Genomic DNA, 26279 nt, shown 5'->3' with positions numbered 1-26279 from the left:
TCAAAAGGAACCTAATTGGTGGAATGACCCACATGAGTAGAGTTGATCTTCTATGGCTCTCTCTGTATTTTAGGTATGGGACCAGTCTTCTGTGTGAGTGACACAAGGAGAGGCTTAGGAGAGGAGCTGTGTGAGCCTCTGTTCACTCTGCACATGGCTATGCCATCGAGGGGAGACCAACCAGAAAACCAAGTCATTCCCCATCGCCTGTATATAGTGCAATCGTGATCCATTTGCCAACACATACACTGTTGCACTGGGGACATTTTCTTTGACAATCATCTCCTTTCTGATATGTGTATTCATGGCAATGGTTGTTTAACAGAGCAGCGTTTGCAGGGAAACCCTATGGATCTATGATACACTGTTTATAAGTACTAAAATCAAGTTGTAAATATTGTTGTTCCAGTTTTTATAGATAAGGGAATAATAGGCTGGTAAAGCCAAGTCTATATTTTTTAAGGAAGTGTTTCTAATGATGTTGCAGGGAGAGAAATTATGTTGCAGGGAGACTCGAAATCCAATCATCCCAGATGCAATACTGTAGTTTTTGCTTTTCTATGGCCGGTCAATCATGCGAACATTCAATAACCCATGTACTGTTTAAATAAAACGTGTTCCAAGAGAGCAATGCACATGAGCTTTTCACTTGAGGTTTACTTTGAACAGGATTCTAAATTCATTGTTTCTACATGACCAGTCTTCTTTTTGGATCAACTTTGTATGGTCCTCTTGACTAGACGGACTTTGATATCTAATTGCATATGATTGCTTAATAACTCGTATCTTACCATACTTTCTAACAGACAAATGTTTTGCTACAAGTGTTCCTTGTGTTGTTTAACTATACCTAAGATGAATAAGAAGCCTATAAGCTTTGTCTGATTTGAAACAGCAGGCAGTGGAGCTGGCTAACCATGCCCTCAGCTTGTTCTGGAGTCTGCAGCTGCTTATTATGGTACAGATGTCCTGTTCTTACTTCTGTGCAGTGAACTATCTATGAAGTCCAGTAATTGTCAGGGTTTTAAATCGCTTCTTTTTCAAACAAATCAACAAAAAAAAAAAAGCTTAATTTGTCACATCAAAGAGCATGAGTATTTCAGAGCAGAAGTAGTAGTTTTACCTTGATTTTTGGGTTTGTGTTTTTCTGTCGTGAATTCACACGAATTTGCATTCAATGAGTATACGTCGATACAAGACAATAACTAAAGGTTTTCTTGATTTTTGAAAAATGTACACACATTAAACATGATTGAGCTACCCTGGCAATGTGTCAAGATGCCCTTTTCTTTTTTAACACCATACAGCTTACATATCATTAACGTTTGCGTGAGAAATGATTCCGGCTAGCAAATGATAGATGGAAATAGCCCATTTTATTTTCCTTTAATTCTACATCAATGTAATGCTCTTTAAAAGCAAATTCAACAAAACAAAACAGATAATAAACAAACAGCTATGTCCTGTTCCAGGAAACGGCTATAAAGTCTTCTTGGACAGAGACATGAGAAGGTTGAAAGTGCTTGTTAAACAGAAGGGAAAAGGTGGAAAAGAAAAGCACATAAGTGATCCCTTTGTTACAGACCTGTGTTAAAACTGCTTGGCACCAGTCTCCCTCCGACAGAGAAACACACACACACACACACACACACACCTCGTACACGCTCCCAAACACACTTGCATTTACACCTGATTACCGTGCCATTGCAGCAATGCGTCGTACAGGACACTACTTGATGGGCAGTGAACAGTAATAAGCAAAAGACCAAGATCACTAAAAACCCCAACTGGTCAAAGAGAAGTGAGGGATCCTCCAGACAGACAATGCGTAAAATCCAACCCCTACCACATATTGCCATCACATCCAGCCATGCCCCACAACAGCACCGAAACAGGCTCATTACTCATGAGTCCCTCTGTGGGTAACATAATACTGACTAGAACAGCAGACTTTCATTTTCAGCTTTATTGTTCGATGTATTTATGTGGCAGTGTATACTCTGATAAATGCTGCGCAAAAACATTGTCACTTAAATATTTTTACCATTCACATTCATGGATTGTTGGACAGACAAGTTTGGTGCCCATCATGCATGTGATGGTGAAACGGCCCTATACCCACTAGCCTCGTCCTCGTCACGGCAGAAGGGACACAGCTGGAAGCCAGAAGTAAATTAGTGGCCAAACATTACTCTGGACCTTATTCAGACCTCAATGTCAAACCTCAGTTTGGGAAATGATGACCAGAAAGACCTGCATGGCTTCGAGATCTGAAGCTATGGACTACTCAGCCCAGCCATTGAAACATATACGCTAAAAGCGATTCAAAGGGGCATTGAAAGAAATCAACAGTCCCAAGTTTTGTCCCTCAAATAGTTCACAAAATGTCTGTCCAAACTATACAGTGGCCCTTTTGCACATAGGCTGGCTGATCCGATAGAGATGAGTGAATTATAACCAAACTAGATGTCCTGCTAGTACAACAAGTGTCAGTATTAATGATTGGCAGTCTTGAGCAGGATAATGTTCCAAATGATAGCTTGTAAAACACTAAATCAATAAGAAAAGGTTATTCTTGACTATGAACATCTGAAAAGCAAATCTGAACAACTGCGAGCGCAGGGAGACGATCTCTGTGTCCATGTACAAGTGGACTTTCTGTCTGGATCTGTGTATGGAAGAGGTAGTGTGTATATGAGTGAGGGTATAGTAAGGGTTGCTTGTTTTGGACCACCAGTGTGTCAGAGTATAGGCCATGTCTTATTGATTTGGGTCATTTTCTCATGGCCCTTCAGATCCACTACTGATAAACACTGATTATCCTGTGGCAATCGAATTGTCTAAATTTGAGACAAAAATTCAAGGAAAAAAAAAAAGTCAATAAATAATGAAAAAAGGGAGTGACAGCATTAAAAAGGTAAAACCACGGCAGCATCAAAAAAGGAACACCATGTCCTCTTTGGAAAAAAATCCATCTTTTTTTCTGCAAACAACAACAAAAATTACAAATGAAAAAAAACAACACTTTTGCTGACTAATTTAGTGAACCACTACTCAAGGATTCTATACAGTTTCTTTAATGGTATATACTTATGTGAATATATTATTTCATTTATTATTTATTCATTTATTTTACAAAAATGTATCTGCGAGGAGGTCATTGAATGGCCCTTGGGCAGGGAAAGGTGTCTCTGAGGAGATAAAATCAGCTACTCATCTCATTTCAGCTGGTGAAGACTGCGCTAACCAGCCAGGAGAAGTGCACCCTCTAGTGTCACTGGAAGTTCCACACAGACGCTCTACTATACATTTCATCACCTTGTACTATCCAGCACTTCCTTGGTTTATATAGGACATGATGCAAGGGTGGCTATGAGGATGTTCAAAGGGAAACATTGTGATGCATTTATGGCTCTAATGAAAGCCCTAAAATAAAAATTCATATTCAACAAATAGCAAAAGAGTAACTAAGCAGTCAGTGTTGGGTAATTAGTTCACCCCTCCTGCTAACGTGTACATATTGTTAAATGAGTTCCTGTCATTACAGGAGGAAACTGATGCAGAAACATGACAGATGCACATCCCTTAGTGACAACCATTACATCACTTCCTATTAAAGCATGATTGTGATGGATGGAACATGATGTCATGTCCACTTCAGCACCACCATGGTCCCAGTGCCTGCTGGGTAAATTAGGAGGGGGAGGGGGGGGGGTCATCCTAATTTTAAGTGAAGGGCATGAAGGCAAAGTTAACAAGTTCATTTCCACAGCATCTCCCTGGCAGACAAAACCCATATGCGTATTGTGTATTTGATATCAAGTGACAACGCCACCGTGCTGTCACTCAGATCAGATGCTCTTTCCAGTCAGAGACTCCGTGTGTAAGAGAGAGCCAGTGCTGAATGGCTGTCTGTCATAATACCAGCTGTCAACATTATCGACACCAGGAGTAGGTAACCCTGGTCCTGGAGAGCTGCAGGCACTTCATGTTGTTTGATTTAACCGACCCGGAAGACCAGGTGTGTTTAATTTAGTCAACCATTGAACTGATCAATTAGCTCAGTTGGTCAGGCGTGGTGCCTAGTTGGAACAAAATCCTGCCATATTTGCGTCACTCCAGGAACAGGCTTGCTGACCCCTGATCCACACTGTCTGCTATCGGTTTATGGCACCTATTCACGCCAAGAGAGGGCAAAATGAAGCCAGCTAGGTGTGGGGAGTCATACCTTGATGCCATTCAAACTAACACTTGTTAGATCTCAGTGGCTCACAAATCCTCTCCCTGCTTAGGGCAGAGTCCCAACTTCAGACACATAACTCAAGTTAGAATTCTCTGTTCCCCAGATGTCTTTGAAAGGTCTTGCCATCATAGTCCAGCCCTATTCTGGACACTGGAAGAGGTTCCTGAAGCACTGGAGATTTTACTAGAGGATGGATGACGGTACTAATCGCCAGAGACAAATGTGAGTGGGGGTAAAAAAGAAATTTTTTAAATGTTTCAGATGAACACAAGCCCTCAAAAAGACTTTGCAGCATCATTCAGAGAAGACCCTCTTGTGCCCCCCCGGTCAGCGGGACCAGGCAGGCCATCCTCACTCCATCGCAGTCCCTCCAACACTACCAGCAGTCCTGTGTGTTGTCAAACACACCCCTCTCCCTCCATATGCCTGCCCATTTACTCATTCCTGTGCAAAACCACCATTCAAAGTGCTTAGCATCTCGCAAAAAATACCTAATTCACCTCCTCCACTACATCCGGCATTGCAGGCCTATATACATGAAAATCCATATTTTGCAGCACGCACACACACACACACACGGGACATTCTGCAGCTCCTTGGGCTTCTCAGCAGTGTGCCTGGCTGTGTCAGTGGCTGTCTGGCAGGCCCAGCCCCTCCCAGGGCCTTAGTTGGAGCTGGCTGTGATTGGTTCCTCCAGCTCCATGGGGTTGGGAGTTGTATTGATCTGGAGGCTGCCATAGCAGGTCTTACACACACGGGTGGGCTCAAACAGCTGCTGGCTTGGCACAGGGATCTTCTGGTCGCAGCAGCTGGCACAGAATACATTCCCACAGTTCCTACAGGGTGGAGACAGAGGCAGCACAGGTTCAGTCTCGCTCAGAGGGGCTGTTTAGTCAGTGAGTGGGTATGAGACAAAAACCCAAGCATCATTTAAGAGTAAGACCCTTTGATAAAAGGTGCCTGATCTTTATAACCATCATAACTATTAACAGTGAGACCCTGATAAGAAACAGTATCCTCATCGATACCAGTACAGAACAATGGCAGTCTAACATCAGGGATCAATATTGTTGGGCAGGTCAGCAAATCACACAGTTCAACTTAATAATAATACATTTACTTATTTGTATTTTATTTAATTCTCTTCCAAGTAACTAGTTATAAGGTAACTAATGCAAAGCTTATACCATGCATATATTTCGCAAGTAAGAACATGCTTGTCTCTCACACACCACAATGGCAGCATTCACCTGACTGGCTGCATTTCATAGGGGAAATTCTACTTTTCAAGTGGTCCCGAGAGTATGTGTGTGTGTGTATATCCAGCCTGGTCACATACATGTCTTAAAGCACTCAGTGGACTCCTGTAGCATGCGGAGGGGAGAGATGCAGGGGGCAGCACTGTGGCACGAAGTGAACAGGCCTAGGTACAGAATAATGAGGTGCTATGTGGGGGGGGGTACCATGCTCCTGCTGTTCTGTACCTTCTCAGACTAGCAGCTCAACACTTAGGTCACCGATTAGACATTTCCTTTCCAGGTGGAAGTATTGATGAAAGGACTAAAATCCTCAACCTTCCACTACAGCACACTCTCACTAAATGCACCCCTTGCACTGCCATGAAAAACAGGTGTTGTTAAATCATCTTTTCAGACATCTGCCAGCCACTCTCAGCTTCATGCTCATACGTCCAACAGGACCAGAAAGGAGCGGACCATCAGGGTCATGTGAGAGCCATCTCTGAGCTTCTTGAGGAGAATACTGCCAACACAAAGAGACTGAGTGGGGTAAAGCCATTCAGTATGGGGTGGGGGTGGGTTAGGATGAAGTCAACCAAAAAGGTGGAGCGATGCAGGGTTAGAGGGATGGTAGATGAGTGGGGAGAGAGGGGACAGCTGAGCCGTATCTCACCAGGCCTCTTGGACAGGCTCCCTGTCACTGTGGAGGAGAGGGGGGGGGGTAGAGAATGGAACAATTGCAGACATCAGAGATTGGCTAAGACTAGACTCAAGCCCTCTCATCTAGTCCAAACTGCAAGGACAGACAACAGGCTACATTTCTCCCTAACACACTCACAGATACTGTAAAACCCCTACTTTCCCTGTTCCATATCTAACAAACTCTACACTTTGGTACTGATTCAAAAAACTTCCCACAATTTTCCTTCACCATGGTCTTGACTAGACGACACCAGTAGCACAGCGAATGAAAAGGTCTGTCTTGAATGGCCTTGATTTGAATGATCACATTCAAATAATCACTAAATTACACCATATAAGTCTGCAATCATCCCTACACAGTGTTACAAATAACACACACACACTAAGATACTGTCACCTTTACAGCTGGGTTCAAAGCCAAAATACCTTGTCACAGTTCGCCTAACAGGGAAAAAACTTAACTTAGCTGCACCGTATTCAGGCTACAATGTGGCATTGTGAGGATTGTGTTGGACCGTGAACAGAAATGTTGCGGGTAAACTAGTTTGCCGTCTATGGATTAGCAAATTATGATTTTAAACAAGTAGGTCAAAAGCACTGATAAAGCATATTGATATGCGGCTTTTGGAGAAGCGTGGAAATGCATCTGGAGCGGCATCAAAATAGCAGTGGCAACATGTTGAAGCTGCCCCCACATAACAGGAAGTAAAGGATAGCAATGAGGAAATGAGAAAACCAAAAGACCAAAATGCATTCATCTGACCTATGAAGAACAAAACCGAAATGTTTGTCTTCTATAACAGAACGGTAATGATAGAATGACAACTTTCATTGTCATTTATCAGTGACGCCTACGGGCATAATAAGGTAAATCACATTTGCAAACCAAAAAAGACCCAGATGGAACAAAAGCATGAAACTCAACTCAAAACAAACTGAAATCAACAAGCTGAACTGAAGCAGTGTCTCCTTAGCTAAGTCTCATTAGCTCAGAAGTGATAGCAGTGCGTCTGAGGGCATCCAGGGCCTAGTTAAAACCATAGCAAGGATAAGAGCCTGTGGTTGGTTACCTGCAGTGATGCTTCCTGGTGGCGAGCCAGAACCTACTCTCACACCCGTAGCACTGAGCTGCCAAGTGGTCCGGGTACCAGCGGGTCACCTGCAACAGGCAGCCAAATGGCAGTTCTCAGCTAGGATCTCTACAGCCACTATACTCCATCACTCAGCTTTCACTCCTTATACACGTCCCCTAGTGGATCATCCAATTCAGCCAGGCAGCTTACCTCCGTGTCGTTCTTGTCCACCTGCTCCCAGCTAGCCTCGGAGAAGAGCTCCGTGCTGCAGCGCGACAGGCAGTTAGCGTCCAGGTTACACTCCGAGTCTGTCATTGAGGTCTGAGTGAGAGGGAATGAGACAAGAGAAACTCAGCATCTTTGTAATTTCACATCTTACTAAAAGAGTCATAATTAGGTGGTTCTCCTCTCAAATGTCTAGATCCTCAAAAGTTTCCTCTACTTTTCACAAATACAAAACAAAACAAAACGAATCCTCAGCGTTGTCAGTCTGATCAAGTAGTTTGGGAAAATTCTGACTCAAATCAACTCTGTTACGGCAATTAACTGCAAAGTCATCTCTGTGCAGGGCGAGCCTGGGTCTTACCACTTCGTCTCCGATGTCTCCGTTGATCCTGAGGGACGCTGCGTGGTGATGGCTCTCCAGACGGCTCCACAGCTCCTGCACCTGCTTCTTCAGCATATCCACCTCCATCTGGTGGCCTGCCTCGATCTGCCTCAGCCGCTGCTGGATGGTGTCCATGTGGAGCGTCAGCCCGTCGTCGTCCAGGTGACTGCGGGCCGGCTGTTCGGGGCTGGGCGTGGCGGCGCGGCGCCCCAGTAGGGTGTGGAGGCAGCGGTGCTGGGAGCAGCTGCCCCGGCGATGGAGGGTCAGGGAGCTGCAGGAGGCCAAGGAGACCTGGCGGCTCAGTTGGGCCCGCTCCCCATTGACCTTGGCCCAGTGAGGGCCACCGCAGGGCTCCCCCTCTGAGCTCTCGCCATTACATAGACCCTCCCTGCTGGGCTCAGCACTCAAAGACTGGAAGGCACTGACAGAGGGCCGCTTGTGTCCTCCATTTAAAGTCCTGGATGCCCCCTGCTCTGGCTCTGCCTCCCCGTTCACTCTCCTGAGACAGGAAAGTTGGCTCCTGCCTTCAGTGCGGGGCTGGGGGCCTGGGCAGATGGGTGCCTGCACTGGGGCCTCTGGCCTGCTGCAGGCCTCTTCAGTCAGAGTCTCTGTGGAACTCTCCATGAGGGAAGACCTCGTGTCTGCCTGCACCAGGGCCTCTGAGTGATGTCTGCTGGACTCAGGCTCTAGTGGGAGGAGATACACAGCTGTCTCTGGCTCCTCTGGTGTCCTCTCTCCAAAGCCATTGGTCAAAGTTCTAGCGGCAGCGGGGGCTGGCTGGGCTGTACTGGGGGTAGGGTTGTGTTCTGGCCCCTCCTGGGCAGTACAGTTCTCCAGAACCTGCACCACCAGCTCCTCTGACTCCCGCCTCTCTAGGGCCTCCTGCTCCTCTAGAACATCCGTGGACACATTAGTGGGCAGGGGGGGACTGGCTGGAGAGACACCAGACTCCTCCTCAGGCTCATCTGTGCCATTCCCTGGGTGATGACCATTTGTTATAGTAGTCTCAGCCCCATTGGCGTTAGCTTGTTTATCAGTCTCAGCATCACTTGCCTTGACCTCTTTCTCCGTCTCTGTTCCATTAGCATCGATCGGAGATCGAGCAACGGCAGCAGAAGCATTAGCCTCTCGCTGAGCCTCAGCACCAGCCTCCTCCTTCGTCGCCTCCTGGAGAATGTTCTCCATCTGTCCCTCTGCCACAGCTAGCTCAATGGACAGCTCTATCGCTTCTCCTGCTGCTAATGACCCCTTGGAGGCTCCGTCTCTCAGCTCAGTCTGCTGGCCTTCAGGGCTGTCCTCCAGCTCAGAGTCGGCCATGCCTGCCTGAGGCCCTGCTGCTACAGGCTGGCCGTTAGCCCGCCCATCCTGCTCCTGAGCTCCCCCTACCTCGGGCCCCACAGCAATGTTGAGCTCCAGAGAGCGCCGGTGGTCCTGCCACTTCTCATTCAGGCTTGGGTCACTGGAGCGCCGGTTTGGGGCCAGCGAGCTCCCCAGCTCACAGGCGCTGGGCAAGTTATCGAAGGAACGGGTCTTCGGACGTCTTTCGAAGGAGGAAAGAGGAATTGAGTTGATTAGCATGTGGAAAAAAACAGCCTTTCATCCCTAAACAATGGCTCAGTGTCTTTGAGGCCTCACGATTGAAGCTGAGGTTGGGTATATAATCAACTAATCACTACAGTGTGTTCAGGATTAAGACAAGTATGTCCACAAATGGGAAAATATGGAGCGAAGCATAGCTCAAATGATTGAGAAGATGATTTAAGATTAGCATTGTAATTAAGCGATATCCCCATGAGCCATTAATCAAGGGAAAACTAGACAGTTAAGCTTGCACAGAAAATAAAATATGGAAGGTATCCAGCATTGTTTTTGAACCACGTCCTCACCACAGTTATCGTCGATAACAATGGTCACAATAACAAAACACTTTGTGGTATGTTGTAAACAGCCATAACCCTTAGCCTACAATTTCTGCGGCCCTGCCGATATCGCCCTTCCGCATCTGCTGTGAAAGGTGGCAGAGCTAGAGCAGTGTTTGTCAGACCACGAGACGTCCCGAAAATCGGTCTTCTCACGAGAACGTCTGTAGCATCCGAAAGGTTTGGCCTACAAACTAATATGACTATTATTATTTTTATTCAACGCTTTTCTATTGGCTAATAGCAGTAACGCAAAATTCAATGTTTCATCAAATCAAAGGGGTCTAAAAATTCTAAATCAAATAGCTAAATGACCCTTGGTATGACCTTCTTAAAACAATACCACCCCCCAGCTTAGAATCTAGAGGATTAACTGACACTGACAAAATCAAGAGAGATAAAAATAAGCAGAGGATAAAACTCAGTGCATCTCCCAGACCAATCATTGTGTGAGTCAAAAGCAGTTAGGCCAGCTGAGCAGGTTATGCTGTGGGGCCCTCAACCTGGGTCTACCTTACATCAGGGAGGAAATGGCCGAGTGGCAGGCTCACCTGCCCAGGGGCGTGTCTTCTGTGTTTGCACCTGGCACAGGATACGGTGCACACGACTCATCAGAGGGGGTGGTGGGGGAGGAGCTGGGCAGGTAGACTGCCGTCCACAGCAACAGGTTACGCACGTGACACACAGGGTGGAGCACCTACACCAACAGCCACAAATGTAGATATAGAAGGGGCTTGGAAATAAATATATGTGACAGAAAAAAAATATTCACACTTGAGCAAGCAATGCAAAAAAAGTACAACGTCAACAAAGTGGCCACAAAAACACAGTTTAAATAGATAAAATGACTGCTTAGGTCTAGGACCGTGAACATTTTAAGTAGACAAATATAATAACTTATAGCACTCCAGGGTGTTCCCTAAAAGTCCCCCCATTGTATCTGAGGCATGGAGTGTAGGAATGTTCCAATATAAAAGGGGTGAGCAAACAGAGATCAGACATACAGTCTCGGAGTGGGAGGAGTAGAGCATGTTCCTCAAGACGCGGTTGGCTGGTCGCAGCAGAGACCACACGGAGCAAGTCCTCTCCCGAACGCGCCGGTCCTCCCTCTCCTTCCCACTGTTGCACAGGAAGGTGCCAAACAGACAGGAGTAGGAGTGCTGCACCATTTTCACCTGCACAGACACACAAAAACATGTAGGAGCATGCTCAAATCCCAGGTATGATCATGATAGTGAAAGTAAAAATTCTATGTATCTCTGAGCCTAAAATATTACAGCAGTCTCCATGGTAATTACAGATCCCAGTCTCACAGCCGGATATAAACAGTAACTCCCTCCAATAAATGACTGTAATTCACACTAATCCAAATATAAACGTTTGAGTTGCATCCAACTCTCAGATTCTAAATGACTAAGTGAGTTTGATTCCATTCTATTCAGGTCTATGGTGGTCCTCCTCACCAGGAAAGCCTCATTGAACTCAAAGGAGCATGGGAACTGCCTCTGCAGCTGGTGCACACAGTCCAGCCACTGCAGGAACACCGGGCAGCGCTCGTTCAGATCCTCCGAATTCTCCCCGTGGCCACAGCGGTCAGCAAACTTATGACCAAAGTCCAGCCACTCAGTCTCCACCAGCACCTGGAAACCCTGTAGAGAGAATATATCAACCGTTAGAGGTGCATTTTAATTAAAATAGGACAATACAGGCAAATATGAAATTCCGGACAGCCATGTAAATGTACCTCTGTTTATGTCTAATTCAGTGGTTCGCAAACTATGTGGGGTCGCCTGATATGAAAATAGGGTCGCAGGAGAATTTCCAAAAGAAAAATGTTATATACAAAAAGACTATAAAACATCATAATAAAGAAAGTCGCACACTCCATGTATAAACTCCCAGCAATTGAATTGGTATTTACCAACGCTTTTGCATCACTGTGCCTTCACTGTGTCAGCACCTCTAAAAATATTATTCTGGGTGTGCGCCAGCTCATGTTTTTTAATATACAAACAAAGATGATGTTATATCTCAAAAACCTTGTAATGTGGTTAACCTTAAAAAAATAAATTAAAAATCTAAAAGAAAATGTAACCAGAAAGTGCCCTTAGATCATAGGAAAAGGCCGCACTTGAATCATTCCCACGGTGAATGGCTAACACATATGGAATCATGATATAACTTTATTGGTTATGGTAAAAGACCAAGTCCATATTATGGCAGGAAAAGCTCAAATAAGCAAAGAGAAATAACAGTCCATCATTACTTTAAGACATGAAGGTCAGTCAATCAAAAAAAAATAAGAATTTTTAAAGTTTCAAATGCAGTCACAAAAACCATCAAGCACTATGATGAAACTGGCCAAGGAAGACAGAGTTACCTCTCAGAAATTGCAGCCCAAATAAATGCTTCAGAATTCAAGTAACATACACATCTCAACATCAACTGTTCAGAGGAGACTGCGTGAATCTGGCCTTCATGGTCAAATTGCTGCAAAGAAACCACTACTAAAGGACACCAATACGAAGAGACTTGCTTGGACCAAGAAACACAAGCAATGGACATTAAACCGGGGGAAATCTGTCCTTTGGTCTGAGGAGTCCAAATTTGAGATTTTTGGTTCTAACCACCGTGTCTTTCTGAGACGCAGAGTAGGTGAACGGATGATCTACGCATGTGTGGTTCCCACCGTGAAGCATGGAGGAAGAGGTGTGATGGTGTGGGGCTGCTATGCTGGTGACACTGTCCGTGGTTTATTTAGAATTCAAGGCACACTTAACCAGCATGGCTACCACAGCATTCTGCAACGATACGCCATCCCAACTGATTTGCGCTTAGTGGGACTATCATTTATTTTTCAACAGGACAATGACCCAAAACACACCTCCAGGCTGTGTAAGGGCTATTTGACCAAGAAGGAGAGTGATGGAGTGCTGCATCAGATGACCTGGCCTCCACAATCATCCGACCTCAACCCAATTGAGATGGTTTGGGATGAGTTGGACCGCAAAGTGAAGGAAAAGCAGCCACCAAGTGCTCAGCATATGTGGGAAATCCTTCAAGACTGTTGGAAAAGCATTCCAGGTGAAGCTGGTTGAGAGAAAGCCAAGTGTGTGCAAAGCTGTCAAGGCAAAGGGTGGCTACTTTGAAGAAATTAAAATATATTTTGATTTGTGTAACACTTTTTTGGTTACTATATGATTCCATATGCGTTATTTCATAGTTTTGATGTCTTCACTATTATTCTACAATGTAGAAAATAGTAAAAGTAAAGAAAACTCTTGAATGAGTACATGTGTCCAAACTTTTGACTGGTACTGTACATGTCGCAAGATGCTATTCACGAGGACATATTGTTCTGTTTCACAATTCCCAACTATGAAACAGCACAGGGGTTGTTCAGTGTACCGAGCTGGTATATTGACGAAAAACAGTTTCCATGGGATCGAATGGTGGGCTTTGCACAGATGCGGCTCCATCTATGGCGGGACGGAGGGCAGGCCTCTGCCCTCTAGTTATTAATGTCTCCCTCTGCCATATGGACGCATTGTACGATACACCGAGAGCAACTAGCGGCAAAAGAGCTGAGCACAGAACTCAGATATACTGCAATAGGCAACTGATTGTAAACAACATCAAACCATATCTACTGCACTGCCTGTTTGCAAAACTATCAGAGCAGGACAATGTTCTATTTCACACCGAGGCTTGGTGGTGAAAGACTTTTCACATTGAGAGAAGGATTGTTTTCATTCACAATAGATGTAAATAAATAAATAATAATACAAAATAAAAGGACTTTCTTGACTTCGCGTAATGAAAAGACTGTCTCCTTGCCTATGTCACAGACATATTTGGGAAACGGAACGCAAGCATGCATGGCAAATACAAAAACATTCTACAGATGAGTCAGTCGATTCAGAGGAAAGAATTCTTATTGCAGAGTCTTTCAAAAGTCAACCAAAAGCCTTCCTCGGCTGTGCATATTTCTAACAGAAAACAGCACCAATAAGTGTCCCACACGAGTGATGACTGCTCACGTCCAAGGCTTGGAAGAGCACTTTGGGACTTACTTCCCAACCCGTTTGACTGTGATTCTGGCTCCGCTGTCATGCCGGTAAGTGAAATCGAACAGCTGATTGAGCTGGCATGTGACCGAATGCATTCACGGGTCACTACAGATGAGTTTTGGTTCCTGACTAAAAGGGAATACCCTGCAGTCTCCCACTGAGCATTAATGCTGCATTCAAAACAACTGGGAACTCCAACATTTTTTTAAATAAAATAGCTCCGACTGGGAAAAATAGTTTTGAACGGTCATCCAACTCAGAATTCCAACTCGGGCCTCTAGAAAGAGGTCCAACCTGAAGATCACTGACGCCATGATTAGACCTCGTATTTAACAGAGTTCCCAGTTGTCTTGAACGCACCGTAAAACTCATGGTACCCTTCACCAGCTCATATTTGTCAAACTAGATTCAATGCTCTCGTCTGCATTAAAAACAAATATCGAACCAGGTTGGATGTGACAGCAGAGTTGAGGTGCGCACCGTCGACCCCGCCCCCTGAGTTTGAGAAGCGCCGACGCAACATGCATCCAGCACACCCATCTCATCAGTAGTGGTGAGATAAGATGTCAGAACCCTGGTAAAATTATTAATCAACCTAAAATGCTCCTATTCAAATCGAGCAACAGGGCCCAATGATCACCCCAGCCAGCCTACCTCGATGGTGCGGTAGTATGGGTCCAGCAGCAGCTTGGACAGGGCAGCGATCTGGGGCGTGCGGTCCCATCCGTCAGAGCAGTGCACCAAAACGGGCCTGTGGTCGCGGTCCACAGCATTCACCACCAGCAGGGCTGCCTTCAGCAGCAGAGACAGGTGCTGCAGCCACTTGGTGCTCTCCAGAGCAGACAGCCAGCTACAGAGATAATGGCATCATCTCCTGAATACACAGCTTCACTGTAGTGTACACAAACCACTCACATACACTCAGTCCCACCAAACACTAACTTATAAACACCACAGCCCATCTTACATAAAGACAAGCTAAGGACCTTCTCTAAATGTAATGAGTAAAGTGGCTGTTAAACAAAACATAACAGGGTGTTTTCAAGCTGTCCCAAAGGAAAAATATGCATCTTTAATATGTCTGAATTCTGTTATAGTTATGAAAAACTTTGGCCATTGTCTTGTCTGAGTAGTTTCAACAATGTGCTCTTGCTTCAAGGGAGTCATTGTGATTCAATTACAAAACAGCGGGTGGAATCTAAGTTCAGATGGAAAGAGATCGTTTACTTTGGGGCTAGGCCAGCTTCCTAAACCAAAGCCAGATGTGTGGCCTAGGCCAAAACACAGCTGGAGTTACTACAGTTACTCCGCCACCATGACAACAAACTGGAGTGGGGTAGGAAGCTGCTGCTTGTGTAATACATCTTGGATTGTGAGCCCAATCTGAACGGAGCTCCACTGCAGTGCTAGAGGCAGAACTCACTTGGCCGGGTCGGGCATCTGGGTGCAGAGGAAGCGCAGGGACTGGAAACTCTTGCGGATGGAGTGGATGTTTGCCATGCCCATGAACACCACCTCACAGTTGGGGTAGTACTCTGTATGGAGGAGGACATGGTGAGAGTCAGTTTGTGGCTAAATAACACATCATTACTACCAAAACAACTACTTTAGTGCAGAAAATAGTGCAGATAGGGAGTTAGGACAGTTGTTCTGTTGGCATTAAGTTGACAATAACCTGCTTCCATGCAAACCCATCGACCTCAGTCTACTGGAGCCACTGGCCCAGAGATGAGCAATCTTACCTGGGCATTCACAGCCCCCTCCCTTGGCTCTGTTGGCCACAGCGGCTGCATAGGACCTGGCATCCAGGATCAGCAGCTTTTGTGGCTGGATGGCCAGCGTCTCCACCTCCGAGCTGTTCGTCAGGGACGATTCTGACACACAAAGAGAGACAACAAATTAAATCTCTGCATAGCTTATGACAGTTAGTATTATCAAATATTTTTTAATGTGATACAAATCTGATTGAACATAAATCAAACACTCCACATGACAGTGAACCTGCGTTGAGGTACGTGGTCTGCTCTCTCCGAGTCAAAGGCCCCTCACTTCACCAGACAAGCCACATGTTTTACTTGCTATATTGTATTTACTTTGCCACCATGGCCTTTTTTTCCCCTTTACCTCCCTTATCTGCTCACATTGTATATAGACATTTTTCTACTGTATTATTGACTGTATGTTTGTTTTACTCCATGTGTAACTGTATTGTTATGTGTCGAACTGCTTTGCTTTATCTTGGCCAGGTCGCAATTGTAAATGAGAACTTGTTCTCAACTTGCCTTCCTGGTTAAATAAATAAATAAAAACATTGCTTAACCAAATGTCCACAGCAAAGCCACACAAACAGCCTGGAAGGTGCTGCTTCAGCACTGTGTGAGGTACGTGTGCATGTTAAGGACTGACCGAAGTCTGTGTCGACGAGGTCATTGGTGCCGTTGATTTCATTGGTTCCGTTGGTTCCGTTGGTGTAGGATCCGATGGCCAGGTGTTTACGGGAGCTGCCATCGACAGCACAGGCCTTGGCGATGGACTGGACCAGGTGCTCGTCGTCTGCATTCCTCCAGCCCCACCAGCTGACTTCCGGCTGGCCGCAGCGGGCGATCACAGCCCCCGTGCTCTGGTGCCTGGAGGACAGGAGAGGCATGGGACAGTCAGGAGACAAATAACTGAGAAGAAAAAAAAATGCGCTGTGTGAAAAAAGAACATGGAGCAACGCTGATCCATTTGGCCTCCAGAGTCAATAACACTGTCTCCTGTGAGAGGATTGGATCCCCCCCCCAAAAAAGGACTTCTGCAAAGATGGAATCCCCCCCCTTTACTCAACAATCCTCAAGGTGAAAGGAGTTGTCCTTGCTTTACATTGTATTCACAGAGAACATAACCGCGTTCTTCCTCTCTCACTCACTACAAAGACCGACAGACCCACCTGAACACCACAGCAGGGAACCTCTTCCAGGAGCGGAAGGCTGCCACGTTCTCCAACTCCTTGTCTGTGATCCAGGCTGGCACCAGGAGCTGCTGCGGATAGCTAGAGCACAGTCTGTCAACGCCAGAGGAGAGGGGGACAGGGGTTAGAGCAGGAGCACAGGCTGTGTGATGCCTCTAATAAGCCCCTATCACCAGACACCTAATCCCGGGCTAGACCCTTATCTACACGAGGCTGATTATCAGTGGAGGACAACAGCACAACCAGCCTCTGTATCACACACAGAGCAGTGTGTGCAGCAGGGGGACAGCAGACGGCTATCACGGCACTACTCTGGGAGGCCTGGTAATCAGATCAGCCCTGTAGGATGCAGGCTGTTAGCGGGGGCGGTTGGCTGCGCATACCTGAACTTGCTGTTGATGTCGGATATCCTCCAGGCGTTTTGAGTGTCAAAGCCCATCCTCTCCACCTCGTTCTTGAACCAGGAGGTCACATGCTCTCCTAACGGGCACACAGGGACACAGAGGAGACGTGAGGACTTGTGTCTGTCACCACTTGAGTAGAGGTCCGAGGACACCGGTGTCACCGCCAGCGTACCTGGCCTGCACAGCTCCCCCTGCTGCTCCTTCTCCCCGGCGTACACCCCCACACACCAGGCATGGAAGGCGAAGGAGAAGAGGTCCTCCAGGAGAGACGGAGGGCGGACCGCAGCGCTCAGCCGCTTCAGCCACACCTGACACTGCTCCAATGTAGAGAACTGACACCTGGGAGACAAGCAACACAATCATAGACCTAAACCAAGATCGTTTATTTGAGAGAGGAAAAATAAAATAGCGTTTGCAACACGCATGCATTGTTTCAGTGGTCTTACCTGACGACCTTACAGTCCTTGCAGGTGACATGGAGCTGGAACATGTCACGACACTCCACAGTCTCGATGAGCTGCAGAGGGACCTGGTGAGAGAATAAGCACACGGACACAGGAACAGCACAGTGACAATCTCCAAACCAGCAGGCTGAATTTTTTCTCCCTGCTCACACAAATAAGCTAGCTTCAGGGTCTAGGCCTAGATGTGCTCAACATTGGAACAAGGGGCCATCCTAAAATAAGTTAGCAGAACTCACAATCACATGCTTGTGCAGCACCACCACCACCCACGAAATGTCTAAATTCAAAGCCAGTTAGTAGGGTAGTTAGTGTTTTGTGTCAACTGTGATAATGCCAATCATGCCAGGAGCGCTATAGGCTACACCGCTGTCACCATGAAATCCATCTGAGCACATGCAGCACCTTCACACCTACAGCTGCAAACAAAAGCCAGTGGCATTAGTTGTCAAACTGTATTTTCCAGGCAAAGGTTATGTCATTTTCACATCTCCTCGAGTACCGGCTTCCGATTTGATGTTCTTCCATCGTGTACTGATTCCCTATGTAAAACTGCTAGATCCTAGTGCAGTAAACTTCCCCACACTGTCTATTAAACACCCTCATCTGATCTGGGCCGGCAAAACGACATTACTTTCATTCATGTTTTGAACAAGATGTTAATGAGCAGATTTTGAATATGGAGATTCTATAAAGAAAAATGTATACGCTGACTAAAGGTTTCACCCAGTTTATTTCCTGTAGTGGCTCAGAGTGGGAGCGCAGCTAATGCTGTGTCACAACTCCAACACAGTCCAATGGCATGCACCGGGTTAACACACACACACACGTCGCCATGATGTCATCCAGCCCAGTCTGGGCACCACACTGTGCATGCAGGGGCTGCTGGGTAGGCACTTACTGACACCTCACAACTCTCACTCTGTAGTTGAAAACAGGAGAAGAGAGAAAGTGGATTAAAGCTGTGTCTCTTGACTGTCCACAGATTCCCTAGTCTCACATCCTGCAGCTCCGTTTTAATTCCTGCTCCGTAATCTACAGCTCCAATCTGGGCCACACAATGAAATCAACGGCCTGCCTCGCTGAGTTCTCTCGCTCCATTCTTTGCGCCTCCCGCCCCCACTGGCAGATTTGTGAGCGATGAACCACAGCCATGTGACGCCAGCGCTTTACCATCCTATCCAAATGTGTGTGAAGAGAACACGCAGTCTGTTGCATGGCACACAGTGACAGTTAGCTACAATATAAACACATGATTGACTGACCGCAACAATGGCATAAAACCAAATAGGTCGGCTACCTGGTAAGAACTGGAACATTCTAGTGCAGATCAGTACACAGTTAGTGTGGATGTGACTGGAACACAAATAGATTGTGGGTGACATAGGCCTACATGTTTTGCATACCATACACTGTATCATGCTGATCCAAAAGGAGCAGAACCGGCACAAGAAGGCTGCTTATTACTATAGTACTATTATTACAGTACTGTGGTACTATTGCACTATTACCATGGTACTATTACTACAGTACTATTACTGTACCATGTCAGGATGGTGAGAGGAAGTAAAGCAGTGTCATTTGTTAGTAAATGGAGGGAATTGTCCATAAAACCAGTGTAATGATGATATGTCAATTTCAAAATCATCACACATTGGTAACAAATAGAATCTCTATATAGCCAACATGGCAAAAGGGGGAGAGGGCGAATGTGTTGTGCATCACTGACGGGATTGTCACAACCATGGCAACGGCAAGTGGAAAGAGAAAAGCAAAGGACCGAGTGCAAAAGCAGACCTGCTGAGAACAGTCACGCGGCACCGCTGCCAATGACTATCTATCACCAGGTCCATCTGAATGTGCTCTCCAGACAGTCTGCCTGGCCACCACAACAGTAGTGGCATACTGTCACTGCCCCCAACACGCAGTCTCCATTCATAAAAAGTCACGGTACACAGACAGACTGGAGACAATAGGGTGTCACTGTACTGGCCAGCTGTAGAGTTGCTTCAGACACTGAAATTAAACGGCGTGCTTTCCAACTTCCTAGCCTTCACTTAGTTAGTCAGCAGTACTTACATTGACGATGGACTCTTTGAACTTGATGTGGAGGCGGTATCTGGACATGGCGATGATGGCATCCTCCGCTCTACCCACATACTCTGTGAACTCGCCATGCAGCTCGGGAAAGGGCACCTGCCACCATGGGAGGGAAGATATCAAAGGGCACAGAAGTGTATCACTTGAAAAGGAGGTGCCATATAAAAACACACACGTATGTGCAGACATGACCATTACACATAATTGACACACGTATAGTAATGACTTTGCGATAACTGGCATGACTTGTCATTGTGCTAACCAGCCCAGACAACTAGTGTTCTGACCTGCAGGCTCTCCTCCTCCAGGACTGGGGGCTTCCTGGGGAAGATCTGATTGGCCTGGATACACTCCATGCTCTCCTGCCCCTCCTCCTCCTCCTGCCAATCAGAAAATGTGTAGTTGATGAAGTGGAATATCATTACCCGTGTCTTGTAAAATAACTCACTAGTCCATTACTATCCCCATTCACTGGTTACAAGCACCTTCAACTGTGGCCATTCTCCAACCACTCCCAGATTTAACCGGTTTTCATACCTCTAACTGTAACTTCACTGAATATGATTTAATATAACCAATGATGAAGCCAAATGAAGATCGAGTGTTGATGCTAAAACAAACTCTCAATAGGTGTGTTGTCTTGAATCATCCCTGTGCAATCTCTCAATTCTCCACACACACAAGTCCACTGCTAAGAGTGCCTCACCTCTGGCTGACAGCCTGGCATGACTCCAAAGTGGGTCTGTGCAATTCAGTTCTGAGCCAGAAACAGACACCGGCTACAGAGCACACTTCGCCAAGTAGAAAATATCATAAGTAATCTATTTACAACCAAGTGTGTTTAAAACAGTCAAGGTCCAAATTGAATTTGGGTGTCTAGATCCATTCAACTGGTATCCATTTGCAAACTGTCTGCCCCCTTCCATGCTACAGTGAGGAGCTCTTAGATGTTGCATACCTACTGCCCAATAGAAGATCAGCATATCTTAGAAACCCACAGAGGATTTATTTGATGGGAATGTGTGGCATGAACACAGAATCAGTTCAATTATTTTTATTCTGGGAACAAATTGGCAAATAAATGGCATTTTGCCTTCTGACACAGAGGGCTATAGTAGAAGGCTGTGCTCTATGCTTCATCAGCCACACCCTGGAGCCCCTGAGCGGTTAGGTCAGGATCGTCTAGGAGTCCAGTGACAGCATGATGGCACTAGTGCCAGGGACAAAGAGAGATTAGTTTGGTCCGGTCCATAGACATGACAGAAAGGACAGGGGCAGGCTGCTACCTCAGCCCCACCAACTGACCGCTGTCTGGGAGCCAAGCTGACACAGAGTGTCCTGTCTGCACGGCTGGGGTAAGTAACACTTTGCAGGGGCCAGCCAGGGGGCAGGCACAGGAACGCATAACAGACACACTCGGTCAGACATAGGCAGAGACACACATACACACCAGCGATTGACAGTAAAGTCTGAAAGGCACTTGACCTTCAGGCAAATCACTTGTCCCACGCTATAGGGCTACTCTTAATGTCAATGCTTGCACACATACACCCGGTCAAAGACACACATACGGTAACACACACATACCGCCAGACACGCTCTTTTATGACTGACCAGGATGTAATACTGCTCCATATCCCTCAAAGGCTTCCAGTCTAAATAAGAGATTCACTACTGAGGCATCAGAAAGGGTGAAAATTTGACAGTGCGTCTGATGCAACCATCTGGCTACCAGTTAACACAGCTGATTAAAAAGGCTGAAAATCAATTGAGAGTTCCGATTATGCAGACACATACAGACAGCAGCTATTCTGTACTGGTAGACAGAAAACGCCCATGATCAGGATGCACTTTACCATGGCCCCTGTGAAGGAGTGTGGGTCACTGGACAAGGAACACATGCCTTCCTCACTTGACCCCAAATCTCAGTCTGTAAACAGTGGAAGACAGGGAAAGAAAGGTGCTGTTAATGCTTTACTACTTCATCTTACATAACAGAACACAGTCTTTTCATTTAACATGCATCTTATTCCAGTGACCACATGGATGAGAGTAATACCCTGAGGTAGCTGGATTTGGAGGGTAGGGCACACAAACAGACATTCTGTGTCACGTGTGGAACATTTCACACAGACCAGAATGTGGCGGGCACCGGTTTTACAACTTACCAAAGAGAACTAGCAACAGATGAGGTGCTATCCTGATGATCCCGTTGTGAAAATGTGACTTAGAGTGAAGACATTGAATTCTGTAGGAAAAGAGAGAATATCAAATGAGTTATAAGGAATGGATAAAACGGTTAACTTGCTATAACTCTTCTAAACATTGAATGTTCCAGTGAAAAGTAAGCTGTTTGCAATCTACAATAGACCCTTTCATTCCCTGGTAAACATAGCTGTGCTGGTGGTTATAGTAGACTGCAAGTAGGTGAGAGACACCACAAACATTTGTGGAATGGAAAGACAATTTACGTAGTAGACTTTAGCCACAGTTTACTATGCTCATCAATCAACACGACCATCAATGTTACAGTGACACTATTTAAAATTAAAATGCACAAACTGTGCTATATTTCATGCACAGAGCATGACAAAAATAAGACTGCCAAACATCTCATATTTAGGTCTAGTCATAAAGCATTTGGTTAATGTGAATAAAAAAAATACATATATTTTGCTAGAGACCTGTTCATGTCATCTTTAACTTCAAATAGAAAGTGAAAAACTCTCCCAGATGGTGCTGTAGGTCTTGGCTGAAGACCAGGTCAAATACTACAAGGTCCCAACCAACACAGAACCAACCGTAAGAGCATGGTGTCAGAACCAGCTGTGAAACAGAAATCCATCTCTGTACAACAGAGCAATTTCACATTATTTTACATTGCACCTTCATTGTCTCATCTCTGTTCAAGATATGCAACCTGCCTGCAGGCCCACAAAACGCTTGTAAATGTCAGAGCCTGCACACTGAAACTTGATCAAGGGAAGACAGTTGATTGACAGGTTCAGGATCACACACACCCCCTCTGGAGCATGCCATTGAGTTGGCCCTGTCTAGCAGTGACTAGACAAAATTCCCAGTGCACCCAATGCGCCCTTTCTGAAGCGTAGAACCTGAACCTACTTTACCGAACAAAAATATAAAACGCAACATGCAAGATTTTCTAAGATTTTCCTGAGTTACAGTTCATATAAGGAAATCAATCAATTGAAATAAATAAATTAGGTCCTAATCTATGGATTTTCCATGACTGGGTGGGGGCACAGCCTAGGCCCACCCACTGGGGAGCCATGCCCAGACAATCAGAATGAATTTTCCCCACAAAAGGGCTTTATTACAGACAGAAATAGTCCTCAGCTACCCCTAGTAGTTTCGGTAACTAGTCCAACGCCCTAACCACTAGGCTACCCGCCGTCCCTGACAGGGATGGATTATCTTGACAAAGGATAAAACACTCACTAACAGGAATGTAAACACATTTGTACACAACATTTGAGATAAATAAACTTCTTATGCATCTGGAAGATTTCTGTGCTCTTTTATTTCAGCTCATGAAACATGGGACCAACACTTTACATGTTGCGTTTATATTTTGTTCAGTGCAGATTGAGAAGACCTAGGCACAGCCTAAAGGGATGTCATTCTGTCACCTTACTGAGCTCTATGTAGCAGTGCATGCTCCAGAGGCACCCTGCTCCTCCCTTCTGGCACTGACTGATAAAACGTATCTATGTCATACACACTGGCCTGCAGACACACACACACACACACACACACACACACACACACACACACACATCAGCAGAGCATGTTTACCTCAGCGGGCTCGTGACCCATGGCCTCTGCTCAGTCTGGCTCTGTGCTCAGAGTCACACAGGGCAGGCTAAGCCCCTTGGTCCTGTCATGTGACTTCCATGCATCTAATCTGAACCTGCAGCACTCAACCAAAGGCTTAAATCATCATCTCTCAAAGTGAATACTTCCACTCTCTGTGACATGAAGAGGATTGGAGGTCCAGTGTGGCTCAATTGTTAGAGCATGGCACTTGTAACGCCAAGGTTGTGGGTTCCCACAGGGGACCAGTACTAACAAATATGAAAATGGATGCACTCACTACTGTAAATCACTCTGGATAAGAGCTTCTGCTAAATTACCAAAATCATGAGGAAAGAGAGACAGGATCTGTGTAAGTTTATTGGGGAAAGTGAAGGTTGAGGAGTTGCATGTACATAAATAAGTCTAGCTGTAATGCTGACACATAGTCCTCATTATCAAAATATATCTGACATTCAAAGCCAATCTATCCAGCCGAATAAAATGTATTTATTGCTGAGTTAAGAGCATGTCCTGTGCCTGGCTTTAGCTGCGTGAATCACGAGTGATCTATAACTTTCCCAATACGTATTAGTAATAATTAATCCAATCATAAACTTCCAGATAACGTTAACAGTCAAGACAAACTGCTTTCTTTACAGAGCTTTAGCTAGCAAGGCAATACGAATATATAGGCTATCACCTGGCATAATGTTAGCTAGATAATGCAAACCATGTAGCCAACGGCCTCACCTATAAGGCGAAAGAGCTGTAGAAAAACAGCCATTTCAACAAACATAATTGGATAGTTATCTAGCTAACTAGCCAACTCAAGGTTAACATTAGCTCGCGAGAATAATCATAAACGTACGATTAGCTAACTAGCTGTTTTTTTCAACTCCGAATATCCATTCTCTGTAAGTGTCAGTCACTATCGTCGACGCACATCACAGCCCTATGTAAACATTTACTACGGACCATTTTACCAGACTAGTCTGTAGTACTAGCTAGCCAATTCACGTTAACAAGTAGCCATATTTTTCTCTGGTCAATAATACGTAACGTATCAAACGGTTTACACCAGTTTTCTATCTTAGCTAACGCGTTAGCTAACTAGCGCTAGCTAAACACATTCTATCGAAACAATACGTACGTAACCTAGCTAGCAGCGAACTAACGTTACGCTTTGATAATGATATGTCTCTTTATGATTGTGATGTTTTGCTGTTTGGATACAAAGCAGCTTTGCTTCGTCTTCCCCTACAGTTAGTTACTCATCATAACTACTCAGTCAGCACTGGCAATTGCTAGCTAGTTCTCTGTCTGGAACAGTTTTTGTTGTTGTTATGAGATGGAGGGCGGACCCCAAAACCGAGGCCTCTGTCAAAACACACCGAAACAGGGAGACAACCGGCGTACTCACCAAGTATAAAGCAATGAGAATGGAAATGCCAAATCATTCGATTGAAGATCCGTGCACCGGGTTTGCAATAAACTACACTTTAAGAAATATATATGAGTCATATCCGAGGCCACTTTCAATCCGTCCGGTAGAAGAGCCAAGTCGCCATCGCCGCGATTCTTCAACCACAGACTGTCTGCTTCAACCCAATATTCTGCGCGACGTACACGCAACGTAATCACGTTTATTTGCATATGGGTGGGACACGCAAAATAACCACGCGAGCATGTAAACAAATAAATACATACAAGGGAAATGTACACGTTTTTAAACCTAATTCTATGATCTTTGTTTACATATGTCTAAACTTTACACAGATTGGTAGTATGCCTTATACTACCAGAGAGAATGTGTCATAGTAGAAAACCAGCCATAACCAATTTTCCTTGTCTTATTGCAGCGTTCACGTGCTATCGGAGTTATCGAAAGCTCCCATGTTCCCAGTGGGAAATTTCCCCAGAACGATCCTGCAAATCGGATTTACAAGTTGGAAACTCTGAGAAAATGTTCTTACTCGAGTTGCCGTTTCACCACTGACCTTTTACCTTTTCAACCAAAAATGACAACAAATGAGTTTGACTATTACAACCTTATCAATATAGATACTGTATCTAGTTTGACCATATTGTCAATGTTAAACAAGCTAGTTACTTTATTATTTGCAATGTTAGCTAGTTTATCAGGTGTGTGTGTGTGTGTGTGTGTGTGTGTGTGTGTGTGTGTGTGTATATATATATATATGTTTACAAAATGGAGACCAATCTGTGAAGCCTGATAGTGGTAACAAAAAACACAACACACATAGGATCTTATACAATAATGTATTGGATGATGGCTTGATACATATGTGAATGAAAGACACCTCGCATATTTGTATCCATTGTTTAACAGCTTCCAATGCCTTGAAACATGAGATGATCTGTTTTAACAGGTTATGACATTTCTTTTGACTATTGAGGTGGGGCCAGAGGCTAAGATATTTAAGAGGGCAACTCTTGTTAGCTCACTTTTGGAACATCAGAGCACATTGTTAAACAACATCTGGAATTCCTTTATGATCAAAACCAAACCTCATAGACGGTAAATCACTAATACAATCATATTCTTGCTGACCCAAGTATTCTAGCACTGTACACCTTTTAGTGACGGAGGTCAATTTAAAAAAGATGCAAAGCTTTGCTTTTCCCCTTACCAGTTTAAACAAAGCCCTGTGTCAATCAAATCCCAATCTATGAAA

At 45.2% G+C, this 26279-nt stretch overlaps 2 protein-coding genes across 6 annotated transcripts in view; one reads left to right on the top strand and one right to left on the bottom strand.

Moving 5' to 3' along the window:
* The window catches only part of LOC106579949 (citron rho-interacting kinase), a 70430-nt gene extending 69165 nt beyond the window's left edge, over positions 1-1265 (top strand). Inside the window, exon 39 of the mRNA XM_014160390.2 lies at positions 74-1265. Coding sequence (XP_014015865.1) covers positions 74-97 — 24 coding nt within the window. The 3' untranslated portion in view covers positions 98-1265. The remainder of the gene's footprint in view (positions 1-73) is intronic.
* An 89-nt stretch (positions 1266-1354) lies between these two features.
* On the bottom strand, positions 1355-25203 carry LOC106579950 (myotubularin-related protein 3). Of its 5 annotated transcripts, XM_014160391.2 has the most exons (22): positions 25004-25203; positions 21936-22015; positions 21624-21697; positions 20055-20147; positions 19747-19863; positions 18569-18589; positions 17653-17735; positions 17379-17545; positions 17186-17282; positions 16782-16895; positions 16259-16479; positions 15595-15726; positions 15276-15387; positions 14507-14702; positions 11246-11431; positions 10787-10957; positions 10334-10479; positions 7843-9403; positions 7467-7577; positions 7254-7342; positions 6155-6181; positions 1355-5079 (listed from the first exon to the last, which is right to left on the bottom strand). In XM_014160391.2, the coding sequence occupies exons 3-22, from the start codon at positions 21666-21668 to the stop codon at positions 4908-4910; spliced, it is 3861 nt and encodes a 1286-aa protein (XP_014015866.1). In that variant the 5' UTR covers positions 21669-21697; positions 21936-22015; positions 25004-25203; the 3' UTR covers positions 1355-4907. The 5 variants fall into 5 exon arrangements, with proteins under 5 accessions (XP_014015866.1, XP_014015868.1, XP_014015867.1 ...); XM_014160393.2 differs by lacking the exon at positions 6155-6181 and having other exon boundaries at positions 25004-25194; XM_014160392.2 differs by lacking the exon at positions 18569-18589 and having other exon boundaries at positions 25004-25194.
* Positions 25204-26279: the final 1076 nt, after the last annotated feature.

This window comes from Salmo salar, chromosome ssa20 (genome assembly GCF_905237065.1).
Source record: "Salmo salar chromosome ssa20, Ssal_v3.1, whole genome shotgun sequence".
In the NCBI taxonomy this organism is placed as follows: Eukaryota; Metazoa; Chordata; class Actinopteri; order Salmoniformes; family Salmonidae; genus Salmo; species Salmo salar.
The sequence above is the reverse complement of the archived record's forward strand: the minus strand, read 5'-3'. Positions and strand labels throughout refer to the sequence as shown.